General features: G+C 46.9%; 1 protein-coding gene across 3 annotated transcripts in view; it reads left to right on the top strand.

Annotated features, from left to right (window-relative positions):
* PSMC4 (proteasome (prosome, macropain) 26S subunit, ATPase, 4) overlaps positions 1-17,353 on the top strand; it is a 23,816-nt gene extending 6,463 nt beyond the window's left edge. Inside the window, exons 2-12 of one of the 3 annotated variants that reach the window (XM_011983990.1) lie at positions 7,828-7,880; positions 8,779-8,877; positions 9,002-9,188; positions 10,898-11,044; positions 11,128-11,237; positions 11,339-11,432; positions 15,722-15,889; positions 15,975-16,051; positions 16,191-16,359; positions 16,567-16,622; positions 17,104-17,353. In XM_011983990.1, coding sequence (XP_011839380.1) covers positions 7,845-7,880; positions 8,779-8,877; positions 9,002-9,188; positions 10,898-11,044; positions 11,128-11,237; positions 11,339-11,432; positions 15,722-15,889; positions 15,975-16,051; positions 16,191-16,359; positions 16,567-16,622; positions 17,104-17,217 — 1,257 coding nt within the window. In that variant the 5' untranslated portion in view covers positions 7,828-7,844 and the 3' untranslated portion in view covers positions 17,218-17,353. Of the gene's footprint in view, positions 1-7,646; positions 7,881-8,778; positions 8,878-9,001; positions 9,189-10,897; positions 11,045-11,127; positions 11,238-11,338; positions 11,433-15,721; positions 15,890-15,974; positions 16,052-16,190; positions 16,360-16,566; positions 16,623-17,103 lie in introns of those variants that run through there. The other 2 variants (XM_011983995.1, XM_011983983.1) reach the window with 2 other exon arrangements.
* The last annotated feature ends 1,442 nt before the right edge of the window (positions 17,354-18,795 follow it).

Genomic DNA, 18,795 nt, shown 5'->3' with positions numbered 1-18,795 from the left:
TTTTTTTGAGATGGAGTCTCACTCTGTCACCCAGGCTGGAGTACAGTGGTGCAATCTCAGCTCATTGCAACCTCTGTCTCCCAGGTTCAAGCAATTCTCCTGCTTCAGCCTCCTGTGTAGCTGGGACTACAGGTGTGCGCCAGCACGCCCAGCTAATTTTTTGAATTTTTAGTAGAGACGGGGTTTCACCATGCTGGCCAGGATGGTCTCGATCTCCTGACCTCGTGATCTGCTCACCTCGGCCTCCCAAAGTGCTCGTATTACAGCCATGAGCCACTGCATCTGGCTCTCCTCACCTTTGTTAGCTAACTACTACTTGTCCTTCAGGTCTCACCTTGGCTCTAACCTCCTGGCTGGATCAATGCTCTACCTTTCTAATTCCTGTAGGAAAACACTGGATTTTTCTCTTTTTCCTTATTAGAGAAGTTTTCAAAGTGGGACTGCAGACCCCTGCATGTCCCTGATCCCTTCAGGGGGTCCCTGAGGTCAAAACTATTTTTTTAATAATACTAAGACGTTATTCAAAATTTTACTCTTAATATTTGCACTGATAGTGCAAAAACGATGGTAAGTAAGACTACTGGCCCTTGCCCCAAATCAATCTAGCTAATAGTCATCAGATTAATGAAATCTTCCGGTTTTAATATTACACCAAAACTCTACAAGTGGAAGTTTCTTAAAGGTTAGTTGCAACATGGCGTCTGAAACCGTATCAGTGAATTATTTCCATGCTATTACAGTAAAATCCCTTGGCCTATATTGCACTTTGCATGGATCTTTTACCCATTCATAGTTTTATAGCATCATGCAACAGGAATTTGGAAAATATTGGTGCAGTGAGTTATACAGCTTTCCAAATGTTGAAACGTTTGTTATACTGAAAAATTATAGTCATAGATATCCACATCATTCTGATCTGAAAGGCAATAAGTATTTGGGAAGCTGTCAGGCTCATGGTGGCAGATTAAATACACTTCCATATTACTACTACTTATATGTGTGTGGCTACATTTTTTTGATATACGTTAACCGAAACAAACTATCACAGCACATTGAATGCAAAAGCAGACAATGGCCGGGCGCAGTCGCTCACGCCTGTAATCCTAGCTCTTTGGGAGGCCGAGGCAGGAGGATTGCCTGAAGTCAGGAGTTCGAGACCAGCCCGGCCAAGATGGTGAAACCCCGTCTCCACTAAAATACAAAACACTAGCCGGGTGCAGTGGCTCGCGCCTGTAATCCCAGCTACTCAGGAGACTGAGGCAGGAGAATCACTTGAACCTGGGAGGCAGAGGTTGCAGCAAGCCAAGATTGCGCCATTGCACTCCAGCCTGGGCAACAGAATGAGACTCTGTCTCAAAAAAAAAAAAAAAAGCAGAAAGAAAAAGCAGACATTAAGATCCAGTCATTTTCCTTCAAGCTGGACATTAAAGAGATTTGCAAAAATGTAAAACAATGCTACTCTTCTCTGATCATAATAGAATTAAAGTAGAAATCAATAACAAAGATGTCTAGGAAAAAGGCCCAAATATTTGGAAATTAATCACTCACTTCTAAATAATCCATGAGTCAAAGAAGAAGTATTAAGAAGAAATAGAAAATATTTTTCACTTAATGAAAATAAAATATAACAAACTGTATGTAAGCAATTAAGGCAGTTTTTAGGGGGTAAATTTACATTAGCAAACACAGATGTCATGAAAGAAAATCTCAAATCTAAACCTCCACATTAACATTGTAGAAAAAGAAAGTAAATGAAATCCAAAGCACTGAAGGAAAAAAAAAAAATACAGAGCAGAAATCAATGAAATTAAAAACAGAAAAAAAAAACAGGAAAAATCAGTGAAACCAGAAATTGTCCTTATGAAAGGTCAATATAACTGATAAACCTCTAACCAGACTGAACAAGAAAAAAACAGAGAAGAGGCCGGGCGCGGTGGCTCAAGCCTGTAATCCCAGCACTTTGGGAAGCTGAGGCAGGCAGATCACCTGAGGTCAGGAGTTTCAGACCAGCCTGGCTAACATTGTGAAACCCTGTCTCTAATAAAAATACAAAACTAGCCAAGTGTGGTAGGAGGCGCCTATAATCCCAGCTACTCAAGAGGCTGAGGCAGGAGAATCGCTTGAACCCAGGAGGCGAAGGTTGCAGTGAGCCAAGATTGTACCACTGCACTCCATCCTAGGTGACAGAGCAAGGGCTCATTTCAAAAAAAATAAAAAAGTGAACATCCATTCAGGGTTATTAAAAAAAAAAAAAACCTCAGCAAACTAAGAATAGAAAGAAACTTCCTTAACCTGCTAAAAGGGCATTTTGAAAGACATTTAATGTTAGAAGTCTAAATGCTTTCCACCAAAGATTAAGAACAAAGAAAAGAATGTTTGCATTCACCACTCCCAGTCAATATTGTAACTGAAAGTCCTGGCCAATGTAATAGGCAGGAAAAGGAAACAAAACTCATGTCAGTTGAAAAGGAAGAAAAATAAAACTGTCTTTATTCACTAATAACATGGTTGTCACAAAAAAAAAAAGTCCAGGAAATCTACAGAAAATCCTAAAACTAATAAATGATTTTTACAAGATCACAGAATAATATGCAAAAGTCAATCGTATTTTTAAGTATAAGTAAACAAAAATTAGAAATTTAAAAAATTTTAGTAACATTTATAATATCATAAAATATGAAATACATAGGGATAATCTGACAAAAGATGTATAAGACCTATACACTGAAAACTAAAAAACACTGCTGATAGAAGTAAGGAATGACTAAGTAAATTGGAAGATATACCAGGTTCATGGATTAGAAGATTTAATGCTGTTAAAGTGTCAATTTCCCCAAATTAATCTGTAGATCTAACGTGTTCCTAAATATAATCGTGTCAGGCTTTTTTTTTTTTTTTCCAGTAAACATTGTAAAGCTGATTCCAAAATTCTTATGGAAATGTTAAGTACCTAGAATAGTCAAAATAACTTTGAAAAAGAAGAATAAAATTGGGGGATTTCCACTACCTAACTTTAAGACTTATTATAAAGCTACGGTAAAAAAGACAATGTGGTATTGGTGTCCAGATAGAAAATTAGATTAACAGGGCCGGGTGCACTGGCTTACACCTGTAATCCCAGCACTTTGGGAGGCTCAGGTGGGGAGATCACGAGGTCAGGAGATCAAGACCATCCTAGTCTCTACTAAAAAGTACAAAAAATCAGCCGGGTGTGGGCACGTGCCTGTAATCCCAGCTACTCGGGAGGCTGAGGCAGGAGAATCGCTGGAACCCGGGAGGCAGAGGTTACTGGCGCCACTGCACTCCAGCCTGGAGACAGAGTGAGACTCCCATCTTAAAAAAAAAAAAAAAAAAAATCTCTTTTCTTAGAAATAAAAAAAAAAGGCGCGGTGGCTCAAGCCTGTAATCCCAGCACTTTGAGAGGCTGAGGTGGACAACACCTCAGATGGACAACACAGTAAAACCCTTCCTCTATTAAAAAAAAGAAATAAAAAAAAAAGGCCAGGTGTAGTGGCTCATGCCTGTAATCCCAGTACTTTGGGAGGCTGAGGCAGGAGAATCGCTGGAACCCGGGAGGCAGAGGTTACTGGCGCCACTGCACTCCAGCCTGGAGACAGAGTGAGACTCCCATCTTAAAAAAAAAAAAAAAAAAAAATCTCTTTTCTTAGAAATAAAAAAAAAAGGCCAGGTGTAGTGGCTCATGCCTGTAATCCCAGTACTTTGGGAGGCTGAGGCAGGCAGATCACTTGAGGCCTGGAGTTTCAGACCAGCCTGGCCAACATGCTGAAACCTCTATGGGGTTTCACCACACTGGCCAGGCTGGTCTTGAACTCCTGACTGCAGGTGATCCACTCGCCCCAGCTTCCTAAAGGGCTAGGATTACAGGCGTGAGCCACCACACCTGGTCTGAATCACTGTATTTTGGAAAAGATAAGTTCAACAATTAGCTGGGCATGGTGGCAGGCACCTGTAATCCCCACTACTTGGGAGGCTGAGGCAGGATAATCACTTGAACCAGGAGGTGGAGGTTGCAGTGAGCCGAGATTGTGCCACTGCACTCCAGCCTGGGTGCCAGAGCAAGGCTCTGTCTCAAAAAAAAAAAAAAAAAAAAAAAAAGAAGAAAAAGAAAAAAAAAAAAAAAAATACAGAATTAAGAGTGGCTCATGCAGAGGGAAAAAGAAAGATTTATTGTCATTGTCGTTTTCCTTTTTTTTTCTGTGGAAACACAGACACTAGGACCTTAAGAAAGGCAGGAGACAGATGTAATGAATCTCTGGGTTCTGCCAGCAGAGTGATCTTCCCTACTCAGTGATCTCTACTGAGCAGGAGCCACCAATTCTCTTTGTAACTTAATGGAAGTGGCTTTCCCCTGTCAGCACCTCAGTTTCATTTGTAAAAAGAGGAAAAGCAAACCTACCTCTGAGGGCTGTTATGAGATCATGGTTTGGAATTTTCCCAGCCAAAAGTAAATGCACAAGTGATGTCTCGTGTGGCAACCTATGATCCAACCATCAAATAGAAAACAATGTTCAAACACACAGAATATCAAAAGTATACACACAAATGGTGGGAGTGTAAGTTAATACAGTGTGACAGTGTCTACTAAAGCTAAACACATACCTGCTCTATGATCAGCAATTCCACACGTGGGTCTATTTTTTTTTGGGGGGGGGGGGGGGGGGATCCATTTTCAGAAGAAATGAATACATCAGTTTGCCCAAAGAAATATACTAGAATATTCACAGTGAGAGACAGGACTACCTGGATTTCCTCGGCAGACTAAGAATCCCTAAGCCTCGCTGGGAAGGTGACCGCATCCCCCTTTAAACACGGGGCTTGCAACTTAGCTTACACCCGACCAATCAGGTAGTAAGTAAAGAGAGCTCACCAAAATGCTAACCAGGCAAAAACAAAACGTAAAGAAATAGCCAGTCATCTAATACCTGAGAGCACAGGGGGAGGGACAATGATCGGGATACAAACCCAGGCATTGGCGCCGGCAAGGGCAACCCCCTTTGGGTCCCCTCCCATTTTATGGGAGCTCTGTTTTCACTTTTTTTTTTTTTTTTTTTTGAGATGGCGTCTTGCTCTGTCACCCAGGCTGGAGTGCAGTGGCACAATCTCAGCTCACTGCAAGCTCCACCTCCTGGGTTCACGCCATTCTCCTGCCTTAGCCTCCCGAGTAGCTGGGACTACAGGCACCCGCCACCACGCTCGGCTAATTTTTTGTATTTTTAGTAGAGACGGGGTTTCACCATGTTAGCCAGGATGGTCTCGATCTCCTGACCTCATGATCCGCCCGCCTCAGCCTCCCAAAGTGCTGAGATTACAGGCGCGAGCCACCGCGCCCGGCTGTTTTCACTCTTTAAATCTTGCAACTGCACACTCCTCCTGCTCCGTATTTGTTATGGCTTGAGCTGAGCTTTCACTCGCGGTCCACCGCTGCTGTCTGCTGCCCTGGGAGACCTGCTGCTGACTTCCACCCCTCCGGATCCGGGTGTCCACTCCACTTCTGATCCAGCGAGGCAGCACCCATTGCCGCTCCCAATTGGGCTAGAGGCTTGCCATTGTTCCTGTGCGGGCTAAGTGCCCAGGGCTCATCCTAATTGAACTGAATAGAACTATAACACTCAACACATGGCCCAAGATTCCATTCCTTGGAATCTGTGAGGCCAAGAACCCCAGGTCAGAGAACAAGAGGCCTGCCGCCATCTTGAAAGTGGCCTGCCACCATCTTGGGAGCTCTAAGAACAAGGACTCCGGTAACAATAGCACTATAACAGCCCTAAACTGGAAAATATCCCGTCTGAGGTATAGGGCATAGTCACAAAATGGAAACCATCCAGAATGAAAATGAAAGAACTATTTCTACACATAATATGTATGAATCTCACAAAAATAACATTAACTAAAAGAAGCCAAACACAGTACACAGAGTACTGGTCTAGAGAGAAAGAGAATTCAAAACAAATAAAAGTAACTTACTTGTTGTAACTCAGGGTGAGTCCAGCCAGATAGTGGCTCATGTCTGTAACCCCAGCACTTTGTAAGACTGAAGTGGGAGGATCATCTGAGCCCAGGAGTTCGTGACCAGCCTGGGCAACATAGGGAAACCCTATCCTTACAAAAAACATTTTAAAATTAGCAAGGAATGGTGGCACATGCCTGTAGTCCCAGGTGCTTGGGAGGCTGAGGCTATAGGATGGCTTGAGTCTGGGAGGTTGAGCCTGGAGTGAGGAGTGGTCTCACCACTGCACTCCAGCCTGGGCGACAGAGCAAGAACCTGTTTCAAAAGATTATATGTGTGTGTGTGTGTGTGTGTATATATATATATGTTTGTGTATATATATATATTTAAAAGCTATGTGGGGTGGGTCACGCCTGTAATCCCAGTACTTTTGAAGGCTGAGGAGAGAGGATCGCTTGAGGCCAGGAGTTGGAGACTCTAGTGAGCTATGATCGTGCCACTGTACTCCAGCCTGGGCGACAGAGAGACTGTATCTCTCAAAATAAAAATAAAAATAAAAAAAACATGAGTAGATGAATGATAACCTTCAGAAAGGATCCAGGAGGCTGGGTGTGGTGGCTCACTGGTTCACGCCTGTAATCCCAGCACTTTGGGAGGCAGATCACTTGAGATCAGGAGTTTGTGAACGGCCTGGCCAACATGGTGAAATTCTGTTTCTACTAAAAATACAAACATTAGCCTGGGCAACAGAGTAAGACTCCCTCTTGAGGCTGGGGTGGGGGGTGGGGGAGGGGGAGGGAAGAAGGGATGGAGGAAAGGGGAGCACATGGGGCTTCTACTGTTAGGTTTTGCGATCTGAATTCAGGTTGTAAGGGTGTGTTCACTTTGTGTAATTTCGTCGAGCTGTAATGATTTGTGCTCTTCTCTTTAACTTCAATAAAAGGTTTATTTAACAAAAACTGTAGCTGGTGTGAAGGGTAGCAGTGTATCCCTGGGGCCTGGAATACAGGCTTTGGGGTCAGACAGACCTGGGTCCCAATCTGTGCTTTGTCCCTTCGGCACGTTGTGACTACGGCTGGTGGCTTCGTGGCTCTGGGCTTGTTTCCTTCTCTATAAATGAGAAAACATAATACCTGCTACGATGATGCCTATAAAGCTTAAGCACAGGACCTGGCATAGGTTTGTAAGGCGGAAACCTGGGATACAGAATTAAGGCCTATGGATCTCCTGTGCAACCCAATTTCTGGGCACTGGCTGCCTCATTTTCCCCAGCCCAGACGCGTGGGTTCTACTTGACTGGTTGCTCACTGCGGGCTCGGGGCTCCTCACTCCTAGGGGTAAAACCCGGTACGAAGAGTCACCTTCAGGGGCAGCTCAGACCTTCCCACGCCCGCGCGGGGCACAATCTTGGGATCAGCCCCACAAGGAGACCCTACCCGCCCATACGATCCCTTCTGTGGAGCCCAGCTCAAGGCCCCTCCAGCCCAGACACTAAATGAAAGCTAAGAGCAGTTGGCCGCCAGACTGTGCGTGCCAGAGCTCTGCGAACTTACTCCGCTGAAAGAGCAACGGCCTTGCGCCACCTCCTGGGGTAAACCCCCAGCCCTTCACTGCAGGGCAAGATGGCGCTGTCGCGTGATACTGCGCACGCGCACAGCTCCGGTCCCGCCCCCGCGCCTGCGGGTACGGAAAGTGCACGAGCTTATGTTGAGGGCGGAGCCCAGATGAGCCCTTCATCCTATTCTGCCCTTCCAGCCACTGTTAGCGGTAACTTAAACTACGCTTCCCAGAAGCCTCCTCAGCCAGGGACTTCCGTTGTCGTCAGCGGAAGCGGTGACAGATCATCCCAGGCCACACAGAGGCCGGCTTGGTCACTATGGAGGAGATAGGCATCTTGGTGGAGAAGGCTCAGGTACAGTGGGGACATGGGCTTTTTAGTCCGTGCTGGGCTCGCGGGGAGAGGGTGAAGCCAGACCTGAGTGGGGAGATGAATGGCTTCCAGGACCCCGGCCCGGGTTGGGGTGATTTCTGAGGCCTCGGTGGAGAGCTTTGTGCCGTTCGAAGGCTTGTCTGGGTGGCCGGGTGATGGTGGGAGGTAAGGCTCAGAAAGCGGGTCTAGGGGAGTGAGTGACGTTAGTGGGTCTTTGGGACGGATTGATTTCGAACCCTGGCCGGTAGTGCTTAGTTAAGTCGGTGGCCCGGCGTTGGGATTGAGTCAGGCGGTGAGTGATGTATGGGATCCAGCCGTGCGGCCGAGTGATCCCCGGGACTAGGCTGCGGGGCTGACTGATGTTCAGGGCTTTGCTGATGGGGGTAATGGGGCGGCTAGTTAAGTATTATCTGTGGCTTGGCTGAGTGATGTTTAGGTCTAAGGTGAGTTAGGAGACTGTGACATAAGGGATCTTTGAGGGGAAACTGGGGAATGTTGGGACTCTTTGAAGGCGCAGTCACTTTAACAGCTTATCTAGGAGAGCCATGTGACATTAGGAACCTCTTGAGGGGGATCGGGTGGCATTTGGGTCTGATATGGAGTTGACGTAACATTTAGATCCTAGTTGGGGGTTGTGTGACACTGGGGACATGTTATGAGTGGTATATGATAACATAAGAACTGTTTGGGGGCAAGTTGACATAAGGAGCTTGTTTAGGGGGCCAAAACAAGGATCTATTTAGAGGGTCTTATGATATCAGGGGTCTGTTAGGGGCTAAGTGACTTCAGGGTGACGTGGGGAGGGGAACAAACGTTAGTGAAGTTGAGATGCTTTCATGAGAGGACCGTCTTCCAACATAAGTTGTCCCTTTTGGTCTAGGATGAGATCCCAGCGCTGTCCGTGTCCCGGCCCCAGACCGGCCTGTCCTTCCTGGGCCCTGAGCCTGAGGACCTGGAGGACCTGTACAGCCGCTACAAGGTACATTCAACCCCCAACCCAGACCTTGCACAGGACCTGGCATCTCATACTCTCCCCATTTTCCACCACTCTCTGGATCAGCAAGGGCTGGAGCCATCCCCTTCTGTCCCCTCTCTGCTCACAGAAGCTGCAGCAAGAGCTGGAGTTCCTGGAGGTGCAGGAGGAATACATCAAGGATGAGCAAAAGAACCTGAAAAAGGAATTCCTCCATGCCCAGGAGGAGGTGAAGCGAATCCAAAGCATCCCGCTGGTCATCGGACAATTTCTGGAGGCTGTGGATCAGAATACAGCTATTGTTGGCTCTACCACAGGTGTGTGGGTAGCTAAGGACATCTAATTCATTCATTTGTCCACTTCACTATTTCCTACCATGTGCTAGGAAGCAGCAAACAAGGCAGGGCAGTGCAGTGCAGTGTTCTTCAGAGTATTTTGACTAATTGAAAGGTAGAAATACAGATACATATATATATATATGTTGTTTTTTTTTTTTTGGAGACAGAGTTTTGCTCTTGTCGTCCAGGCTGAGAGTGCAGTGGCACGATCTTGGCTCACTGCAACCTCTGCCTGCCAGGTTCAAGTGATTCTCCTGTCTCAGCCTCCCAAGTAGCTGGGATTACAGGCATGGACCACCACGCCTGGCTACTTTTTGTATTATTAGTAGAGACGGTTTCACCACGTTGGCCAGTCTGGTCTCGAACTCCTGACATCAGGTGATCCACCCGCCTCGCCCTCTGAAAGTGCTGGGATTACAGGAGTGAGCCCCACTGTGCCCTGCCAGAAATATATTTTACATTGTGAATATCTGTCTCTGTCTCTTACTTTTTAGATAGATGTATAAAACGTAAGTCTCACCATGAAATATTTAGCCTTACTATGTGTGGTATATGCTGATGTTTTCTATCCTATTCTAGTCTGTTTTGCTTTAAACACAGTTCTGGTCATGAACTTCCAAACCGATTTCACAACTACTACTGGTTTGGGGCCTGCAGTTTGCAACGATGAGTAGGAGTGTTAAGAGATTGGGCTCTGAGGCCAGACATGGTGCCTCACACGTATAATCCCAGTACTTTGATGAGGTGGGCAGATCACTTGAGGCCAGAAGTTTAAGAACAGCCTGGGCAACATGGAGAAACACCATCTCTACTGAAAATATAAAAATTAGCCAGGTGTGGTGGTGCATGCCTGCAATCCCAGCTACTTGGGTGGTTGAGGCATGGGACTCTGTTGAACCCAAGAGGTGGAGGTTGCAGTGAGTCAAGATCGCGACACCATACTCCAGCCTGGGCGACAGAGCAACACTCTGTCTTAAAAAAAAAAAACAAACGACTGGGCTCTGATAGGGACTCAGAGTCCCTATGAGAGTATATTGTAGCTGCTGCTGTTTATATAGGTCTAGGCCTTGCCCTCTTGATAGTCATTGTCACTGGCACTTACCTGTTTTTTCCCGTTTCTGGGCTCTGCTCCTCTGGACCAAGCCATGTTCTTGTAAAGGTTGTGGAGAAAGGTGTGCGATTGTGCCTGGAATTGGACTGGGGGGCTATGAGAAAGTGAGGGGAGAGTGGTATCCAGGATGAGGTCTCTATCTTGGGAGTTGGGATAGTGCAGCTTTCCATGAGATGGCACCATGGGTAGAGGAGCAGGTTTGTGGGAACACAGGGAGGGCAGTCCAGAGCATCATGGGAGGTGTCCAGGAGGCTGCTGGTCAGCCAGGTCTGACAGTCAGGAGAGAGACTGAGCCTGGAAAGAGAAGTGTGCCTCACTAGTATGAGATGCAGGGGGAGGCCTGCTGGACAGCCAAGGTTGGAGCTCAAGGGAGAATCAGGGCAGTAGATAAGGAGTTCGTGTGAATGTTGGGGACGGACAGCAGGAGGGAAGGCTGGAGGCCAAGAGGGGGCCCCTCAGGGTCTGAGCCAGAGATGTTGGCGGCGTGGAGGGTGCGACTGTGAGATGAGGAGGAAGGAAGAGGGAAGGGGCAGTTTCCAGGCTGACACTTCTTGTTTTCCTCCCTCCCTTCTCGCAGGCTCCAACTATTATGTGCGCATCCTGAGCACCATCGATCGGGAGCTACTCAAGCCCAACGCCTCAGTGGCCCTCCACAAACACAGCAATGCACTGGTGGACGTACTGCCCCCCGAAGCCGACAGCAGCATCATGATGCTCACCTCAGGTAAAGGGGGAGCCTGCAGCTGGGAGGACCCTATGGGGACCTTGGGGACCCAGCCAGGAGCCCCAGCTCTGCTCTCCCACCAGACCAGAAGCCAGATGTGATGTACGCGGACATCGGAGGCATGGACATCCAGAAGCAGGAGGTGCGGGAGGCCGTGGAGCTCCCACTCACGCATTTCGAGCTCTACAAGCAGGTGAGGTGGTGCAGGTGGCGGGGAAAGGAGAGGCCCCATTGGGTCTGGGGTTGGAGGTGGAACCCCTGACTCCCACTTCTCTTCCTTCCTCTGGGTTTCAGATCGGCATCGATCCCCCCCGAGGCGTCCTCATGTATGGCCCACCTGGCTGCGGGAAGACCATGTTGGCAAAGGCAGTGGCACATCACACAACAGGTGAGCCCTTTCGCCCCTGCCTCGAGCTCTGATCTTCTGGCCTCTTCGCCTTGCTCCCTGCTCGCTCACTCTCCCCAGGAAGTGGCACCGCACGGTGATTAGAAACATAGACTCTGGGGTCATAGCCCATGTGTGCATGTTATTGGCTGTGCTGACTTCACCTCCTTGGGCCTTTCCTCGTAGTAAAAGACTTATTTCACCCGGTGATTGTGAGCAGTTAATGAAATAATGCAGTGTTTTCCTACAATGGGTTGTGACCCATTAATAATTATGAATTTCAATTTGTGGGTTGCAGCCAGCATTTTGAAACATGAAGTAGAACAGAAAGCACCAGATCACATCCACATAGTATTTATACCATGGTACAAGTATATATGGTGCAAGTTCGTCTGTTTCGTGAAACTTGTTTCATACACATGTGCACACTCGTGTACTTGTGGTTCTTCAAAAATGTATTTTTTTTTTTTTTTTAATTCTTAAGTATTTTGTAGAGATAGGGTCTGTGTTGCCCAGGCTGGTCTTGAACTCCTGGGCTCAAGGGATTCTCCCACCTCAGCCTCCCAAAGTGCTGAGATTACAGGTGTGAGCCATATGCCTGGCCCCAAAAATGTATTTCTTTTTGTAAGTGCCAGACAAAAATGTCTGAAAGTCACTCACTCTATAACTTTTTTTTAATTTATTTATTTTAAAGCCCTAAAATCTTCAGCATATGTTCAGATCTTAATACACGTGAGCCAGGGAGCAGTAGGAGGCAGTAGTTAAGCAGTATGTTTTCTAGGGCTAGACTGCCTAGCTTTGAAATCTTACTCCCCCACCAACTTCTTATGTGATCCTGGGTAAGTTAACCTCTCTGTAACTCAGTTTCCTCAACTGTCAGGTGGTACCTATTTTTCTGGGGTGGGTGTTCAGAAGAGCAAATTGATACTGAGCATCTGGAATGGGCAATAAATGTTAACTGTTGTCATTGTTACTCATTTGCTTGGCACTTTATTGAACTTTTACTCTGTACCAGGCCTTGTGCTAGAATGCAAAGATGATAATCAGAGATGTCCCTTGCCTTGACTGGGAAAAAAGAAATAGACACCTAGAACTCAGTCATTCAGTGACTGTTTATTGAAGACCTACTATGTGCCAGGATGTGTTGTAGATGGTAGAGACGTGACAGTAAACAGAGCACCTCCTTATGGAAGTGATGTCTTAGTTGGAAAAGCAAACAGACATACAAGTCAATAGATTATGTAGCACAACCCATGACTTGCATGTGGCTCAGGATGGCTCTGAATGTGGCCCAACACAGATTCGTAAACTTTCTTAAACATAAGATTTTTTTTTTTGAGACAGAGTCTTGCTCTGTCGCCCAGGCTGGAGTGCAGTGGTGCTATCTTGGTTCACTGCAACCTCCGCCTCCTGGGTTCAAGCGATTCTTCTACCTCTGTCTCCTGAGTGGCTGGAATTACAGATACACACCACCATGACCGGCTAATTTTTCTTGTACTTTTGGTAGAAATAGGGTTTCACCATGTTGGCCAGGCTGGTCTCGAACTCCTGGCCTCAAGTGATCCACCCGCCTTGGTCTCCCAAATTTCTGGGATTACAGGTGTGAGCCACCACACCGTCTGTGTTTTTTTTTTAAGCTCATCAGCTATCATTAGTGTTAGTGTGTTTTACGTGTGGCCCAAGATAATTCTTCCATTGTGGTCCTGTGTACCCTTCACCCAGATTCCCTAATGTTATTATCTTATGTAACCATAGTACAATTAGGAAAACCAAGAAATTAACAATGGTACAATACTATGAACTAAAGTTTAGACCTCCTTCAAATTTTACCAGTTTTTCCACTTAGATACCCTCACTTCAGGTTCTGTCATTTTTCTGAGTGAACTGGGGTGGTTTGTCACTGGCAGAGGGAGGGAGGAGAGAAGATGTAGAAGGGATGTAGCAATGGGAAAAGCTGCTCACTAGGGTAGAGTTTTGTTTTGTTTTCTAGAGACAGGGTCATGTCTGGCTGGGCGCAGTGGCTCACACCTCTAATCTCAGCACTTCGGGAGGCTGAGGCGGGCAGATCACGAGGTCAGGAGTTCAAGACCACCCTGACAAACATAGTGAAACCCCATCTATACTAAAAATACAAAAAAATTAGCCGGGCGTGGTGGTGGGCACCTGTAATCCCAGCTACTCAGGAGGCTGAGGCAGGATAATCACTTGAACCCGGGAGGCGGAGGTTGCAGTGAGCCGAGATTGTACTATTGCAATCCAGCCCAGGCGATAGTGTGAGATTCTGTCTCCAAAAAACAAACAAAAAAAAGAGAGACAGGGTCTTGTTCTGTCACCCAGGCTGGAGTACACTGGTGTGATCATAGCCCACTGCAACCTCAATCTCCTGGGCTCAAGCAATCCTCCCCTCTTCAGTCTCCTGAGTAGCTGGGACTACAGGCATGTGCCACCATGCCCAACTAATTTTTGTATCATCATTTTCAGTAGAGACAGGGTCTTGCTATGTTGCCAAGGCTGGTCTTAAACTCCTGGGCTCAAGCCATCCTCCTGCCTCGGCTTCCCAAAGTGTTGGGATCACAGGTGTGAACCTTTTTTTTCCTCTCGTTTTTCGGGGGGAATTCATCTGTTTGTTCCAGTGACAGCACAGCTTACTAAGAGTGAGTAACTGAAGCAGGAGCCCATTCCAGCGTAGGTGGAAGGAGTAGTAGAGCCCAGAGGGGGCTGAGAGATTGGGAGGACAGGGAAGGTCAGGCTAGGAAGGGGACCGTAGTGATTGAGTAGGAAAGGCTGACGGACAGTCTGGGTCAGATAAGGCAATTCCAGGGATGGGGATTTCATGTGGAACTGGTTGGACATTTGCAGAACAGCCAACTAAATGCGTGGCCAAAGTCAGGTGGTCAAGGTGTGTTTAGAGCAGAAACAGTCAGAAATCTTGAGGTTAGGATGCTGAATGAGCCCCCAGCTGATGCAAGTACCAAGAAAGAGGGACCCCTTGAGCCAGGTGTAAAGTCTGGATCTTAGGGAGTGAACAGGGCAGGGCTGAAGCCTTGAACAGTTCCTAGTTTATGACATAAAACCACCCGGTCTATCTATGGACTGCATGTCTCCCTAGGAGAGTTCTGGGGGTATGCTTCATACAACACAAAGCATCTGATCCTTAAGAAACAAGTATAACTTTAAGAAACAAGGCCAGGGTCAAGCATGGGGTAGCTCATGCCTATAATCCCAGCACTTTGGGAGGCTCAGCCAGGAGGATTGCTTGAGGCCAGGAGTTTGAGACCAGCCTGGGCAATACAGCAAGACCCCATCTCCTCAAAGATTTTTAAAAGCTAGGTGTGGGTACATGCCTATAGTCCTAGCTACTCGGGAGGCTGAAGAGGGAAGATTGCTTGAGCCCAGGAGATTGAGGCTGCAGTAAGCTATGATCATACCACTGTACTCCAAGTCCAGAGGGAGGGCCCAGAACAAATCTGTCTTCAACCCCATTGCCAATTGTCAGTTATATCAGAAGACATGCCGGTGGTCCCTGATTTTTTTCAGGAAATTAAAAAGCCGGGCCTTAGAGCAAATAGGAACTCAGGGCTCTTGGCGAGGCAGTATGATGTGTTAGTATACGGGCAGCATATCTGTTTTCTTGCTGATTTTGCAAGTGCTCCAGAAATCTAGACTGGTTTTTTTTCTTTCTTTTTTTTAGTATTTCATATCCTGATTTTTAAATGTTGGGCCAGAAAAATGACACATCTGGCTGGGCATGGTGGCTCATGCCTGTAATCCCAGAACTTTGGGAAGCCAAGGCAGGTGGATCACTTGAGGTCAGGAATTCAAGACCAGCTTGGCCAACATGGTGAAACCTTGTCTCTACTAAAAATACAAAAATTAGCTTGGCGTGGCAGTGCACGCCTGTAATTCCAGCTACCTGGGAGGCTGAGGCAGGAGGATCACTTGAACCCTGAAGGCAGAAGTTGCACTGAGCTGAGATTGTGCCACTGCACTCCAGCCTGGGCAACAGAGCAAGACTCTGCCACAAACAAACAAACAAACAAACAAAAAAAACAGTGACACATTTGTGAGGAGGATTCATAATTTAGGCCACTGGATCACTGGGGGGTACAAGTAGATGACTGTTCCCCAGGGCTGGATGTGGGACCCAGCCTTGGGCATGAGAGAATGACACAACTACTAGGTGTGGGTATCCAAGGAAAAGGATGTCTTCAAGGAATTCTCAGTTTCTGTTAAAGCAGAATGGGCCCCTCAGGAGGCTCATCCCCGCCTAACCCTTGTCATCCTGTCATCAGCTGCATTCATCCGGGTCGTGGGCTCAGAGTTTGTACAGAAGTACCTGGGTGAGGGCCCCCGCATGGTCCGGGATGTGTTCCGCCTGGCCAAGGAGAATGCACCTGCCATCATCTTCATAGATGAGATTGATGCCATCGCCACCAAGAGATTCGATGCTCAGACGGGAGGTAAGTGATGCTGAAGCAAGGCCCGGGATCTTGGACAGGCTTGTCACATGGGATGCCCAGGACTGACCATGCTGTGCACTCTCAGCCGACAGGGAGGTTCAGAGGATCCTGCTGGAGCTGCTGAATCAGATGGATGGATTTGATCAGAATGTCAATGTCAAGGTTTGGGGTTCGGGATGGACAAGGGGAGGTGTGGTATAGGAACTGAGGAAAGGTGGGGGCTGGCATCTGAGGGGCGGTTATCATGACAGGAAGGAGGTAAGAGTGCAGAGATCTGAGCTGACCTGCCCCCCGATGTCAGGTGATCATGGCCACAAACAGAGCAGACACCCTGGATCCAGCCCTGCTACGGCCAGGACGGCTGGACCGTAAAATTGAATTTCCACTTCCTGACCGCCGCCAGAAGAGATTGATTTTCTCCACTATCACCAGCAAGATGAACCTCTCTGAGGAGGTTGACTTGGAAGATTGTATCCTGCTGCAGAAGTGAGGGAGGGGCCCTAGTTGGGAACGGGGATTAGATCTTCAGCCCCACTTCTGCCATCACCACAGCCCAGACTGTGCAGGTGGGACCAAGGTCCAGGGAGGAGGGGAGGTGACAGAGATGGCCAAAGATGACTTCCAGCCCCAGGTATTCACCCCATCACACAGGGAATAGTTTCCTTAACTTGCTGCAGATGTGGCCCGGCCAGATAAGATTTCAGGAGCTGATATCAACTCCATCTGTCAGGAGGTAAGTGGTGGTTTCTCTCTGGATCCAGGCCGCGGGTGTGTGAGGACCCTTCTCTGAACCACCCTGCTGTAGTCCTTCTGTCCCCTCATGGCTGCCCTGGGTCGTGGGCACCATCTCTCTCTTCCTCTACCATCACTAGGGGTGGATAGTACAGGGGTAGTGTTTTGTTTTTTGTGTTTTGCTTTGAGACAGGGACTCGCTCAATCACCCAGGCTGGAATGCAGTGGTGCAATCATGACTCACTGCACTGATCCTCCCACCTCAGCCTCCCGAGTAGCTGGGATTACAGGCGCCCACCACCACGTCTGGCTAATATTTGTATTTTTTGTAGAGACGGGGTTTCACCATGTTGCCCAGGCTGGTCTCGAACTCCTGGGCTCAAGTGATCCGTCTACCTCAGCCTCCCAAAGTGTCAGGATTATAAGCATGAGCCACCGCGCCCTGCCACAGGAAGTAGGTTTTAACTCTCATCCTTCAACAGAGTGGAATGTTGGCTGTCCGTGAAAACCGCTACATTGTCCTGGCCAAGGACTTCGAGAAAGCATACAAGACTGTCATCAAGAAGGACGAGCAGGAGCATGAGTTTTACAAGTGACCCCTCCCTTCCCTCCACCACACCACTCAGGGGCTGGGGCTTCTCTCGCACCCCCAGCACCTCTGTCCCAAAACCTCATTCCCTTTTTTCTTTACCCAGGATTGGTTTCTTCAATAAATAGATAAGATCGAATCCATTTAGTTTCTTCTTAGAAGTTTAACTCCTTTGGAGAATGTGGGCCTTGAATAGGATCCTCTGGGTCCCTCTTAATCTGACAGATGAGCAGACGAGGTGCATGGCCTGGTTTGCAGCTTGAGAGAACCAAAGAATTCAAACCAGATGACTTCCGAAATGTGGGGAAAGGGATGGAAAATGAACCTGAGATGGCAGTCGTTAATCACGGAATAAAGCCCTGTGCATCTCCCTTATTTCCTACGGTAAAAGTAAAGCAGTTTAGGTCACAGGCCTTAGGAGTTCATAGGAAGGAGATGTCCAGTGCTGTCCAATAGAACTTTCCACAATGATGGATATGTTCTATGTTCTCCAGTATGGTAGCTGCTCGCCACATGTGGCTAATAAGCACCTGAAATATGGCTGGCATGACTGAGAAACTGAACTTTTTTTTTTGAGATGGAGTCTTGCTGTGTCACCCAGGCTAGAGTGCAGTGGTGAGATCTCGGCTTACTGTTGCCTCTGCCTCCCGGGTTCAGGTGATTCTCCTGCCTCAGCTTCCCGAGTAGCTGGGACCACAGGCACCTGCCACCACACCCAGCTAAATTTTATATTTCTAGTAGAGACAGGGTTTCACTATATTGGTTAGGCTGGTCTCGAACTCCTGACCTCAAATGATCTGCCTGCCTTGGCCTTCCTAATTCCTAAGTGTTGGGATTACAGGCGTGAGCCACCGTGCCTGGTTAAGAAATGGAACTCTTACACACTGCTGGTGGGAATGTGAAATGGTAAGCCACTTTGGAAAACAGTTTGACAATTTCTTATGCTAAATACACACCTATCAGATGATTTAGCCACTTCTAGGTATTTATTTAAGAAAAAATAAGGCATATATCCATATGAAGACTTGTAAATAAATGTTCTCATCATTTTTATTTGAAATAGCTAACACTGGAAACAACCCAAATATCCATCAGCAAGTGAATGGATAAACAAATTGTAATATATGTATGCAATATAACACCACTCAGTAATATGAAAATGAACTACTGATGTATGCAAAAACATGAAATTCAAAATAATTATGCTGAGTGACAGAATCCAGACAACAAATAATACATTTGTTGTATTTTTCTATTTACATAAAGTTTTAGAAAATCCAAACTAATCTAAGTGACAAAGCACACCAATGGTTATCTGGGACTTGGGGCGGGTGGAACGGATTATAGAGAAAAAAGTAGGAGGTGATAGACATGTTTAGTTTTTTTGCTTGTTTGTTTTTACTGTGGTGATGGTTTTTCACGTGTATATGTCAAAACTTATCAAATTGTACCTAATTTATTGAGGCATCAATAAAACTAATAGTTACATACATAAATGTACTTGAAGTTCTACCTAGCACAATAAGGTAAGAAAAAAAGTTAAGGTGTGGGACTGGAAAAGAAATGAAACTCTTCATTATTCACA

The sequence above is a fragment of the Mandrillus leucophaeus genome, unplaced genomic scaffold (genome assembly GCF_000951045.1).
Source record: "Mandrillus leucophaeus isolate KB7577 unplaced genomic scaffold, Mleu.le_1.0 Scaffold106, whole genome shotgun sequence".
Lineage (NCBI taxonomy): Eukaryota > Metazoa > Chordata > Mammalia > Primates > Cercopithecidae > Mandrillus > Mandrillus leucophaeus.
Note: the sequence above shows the minus strand (reverse complement) of the source record. Positions and strands in the feature narration are given on the sequence as shown.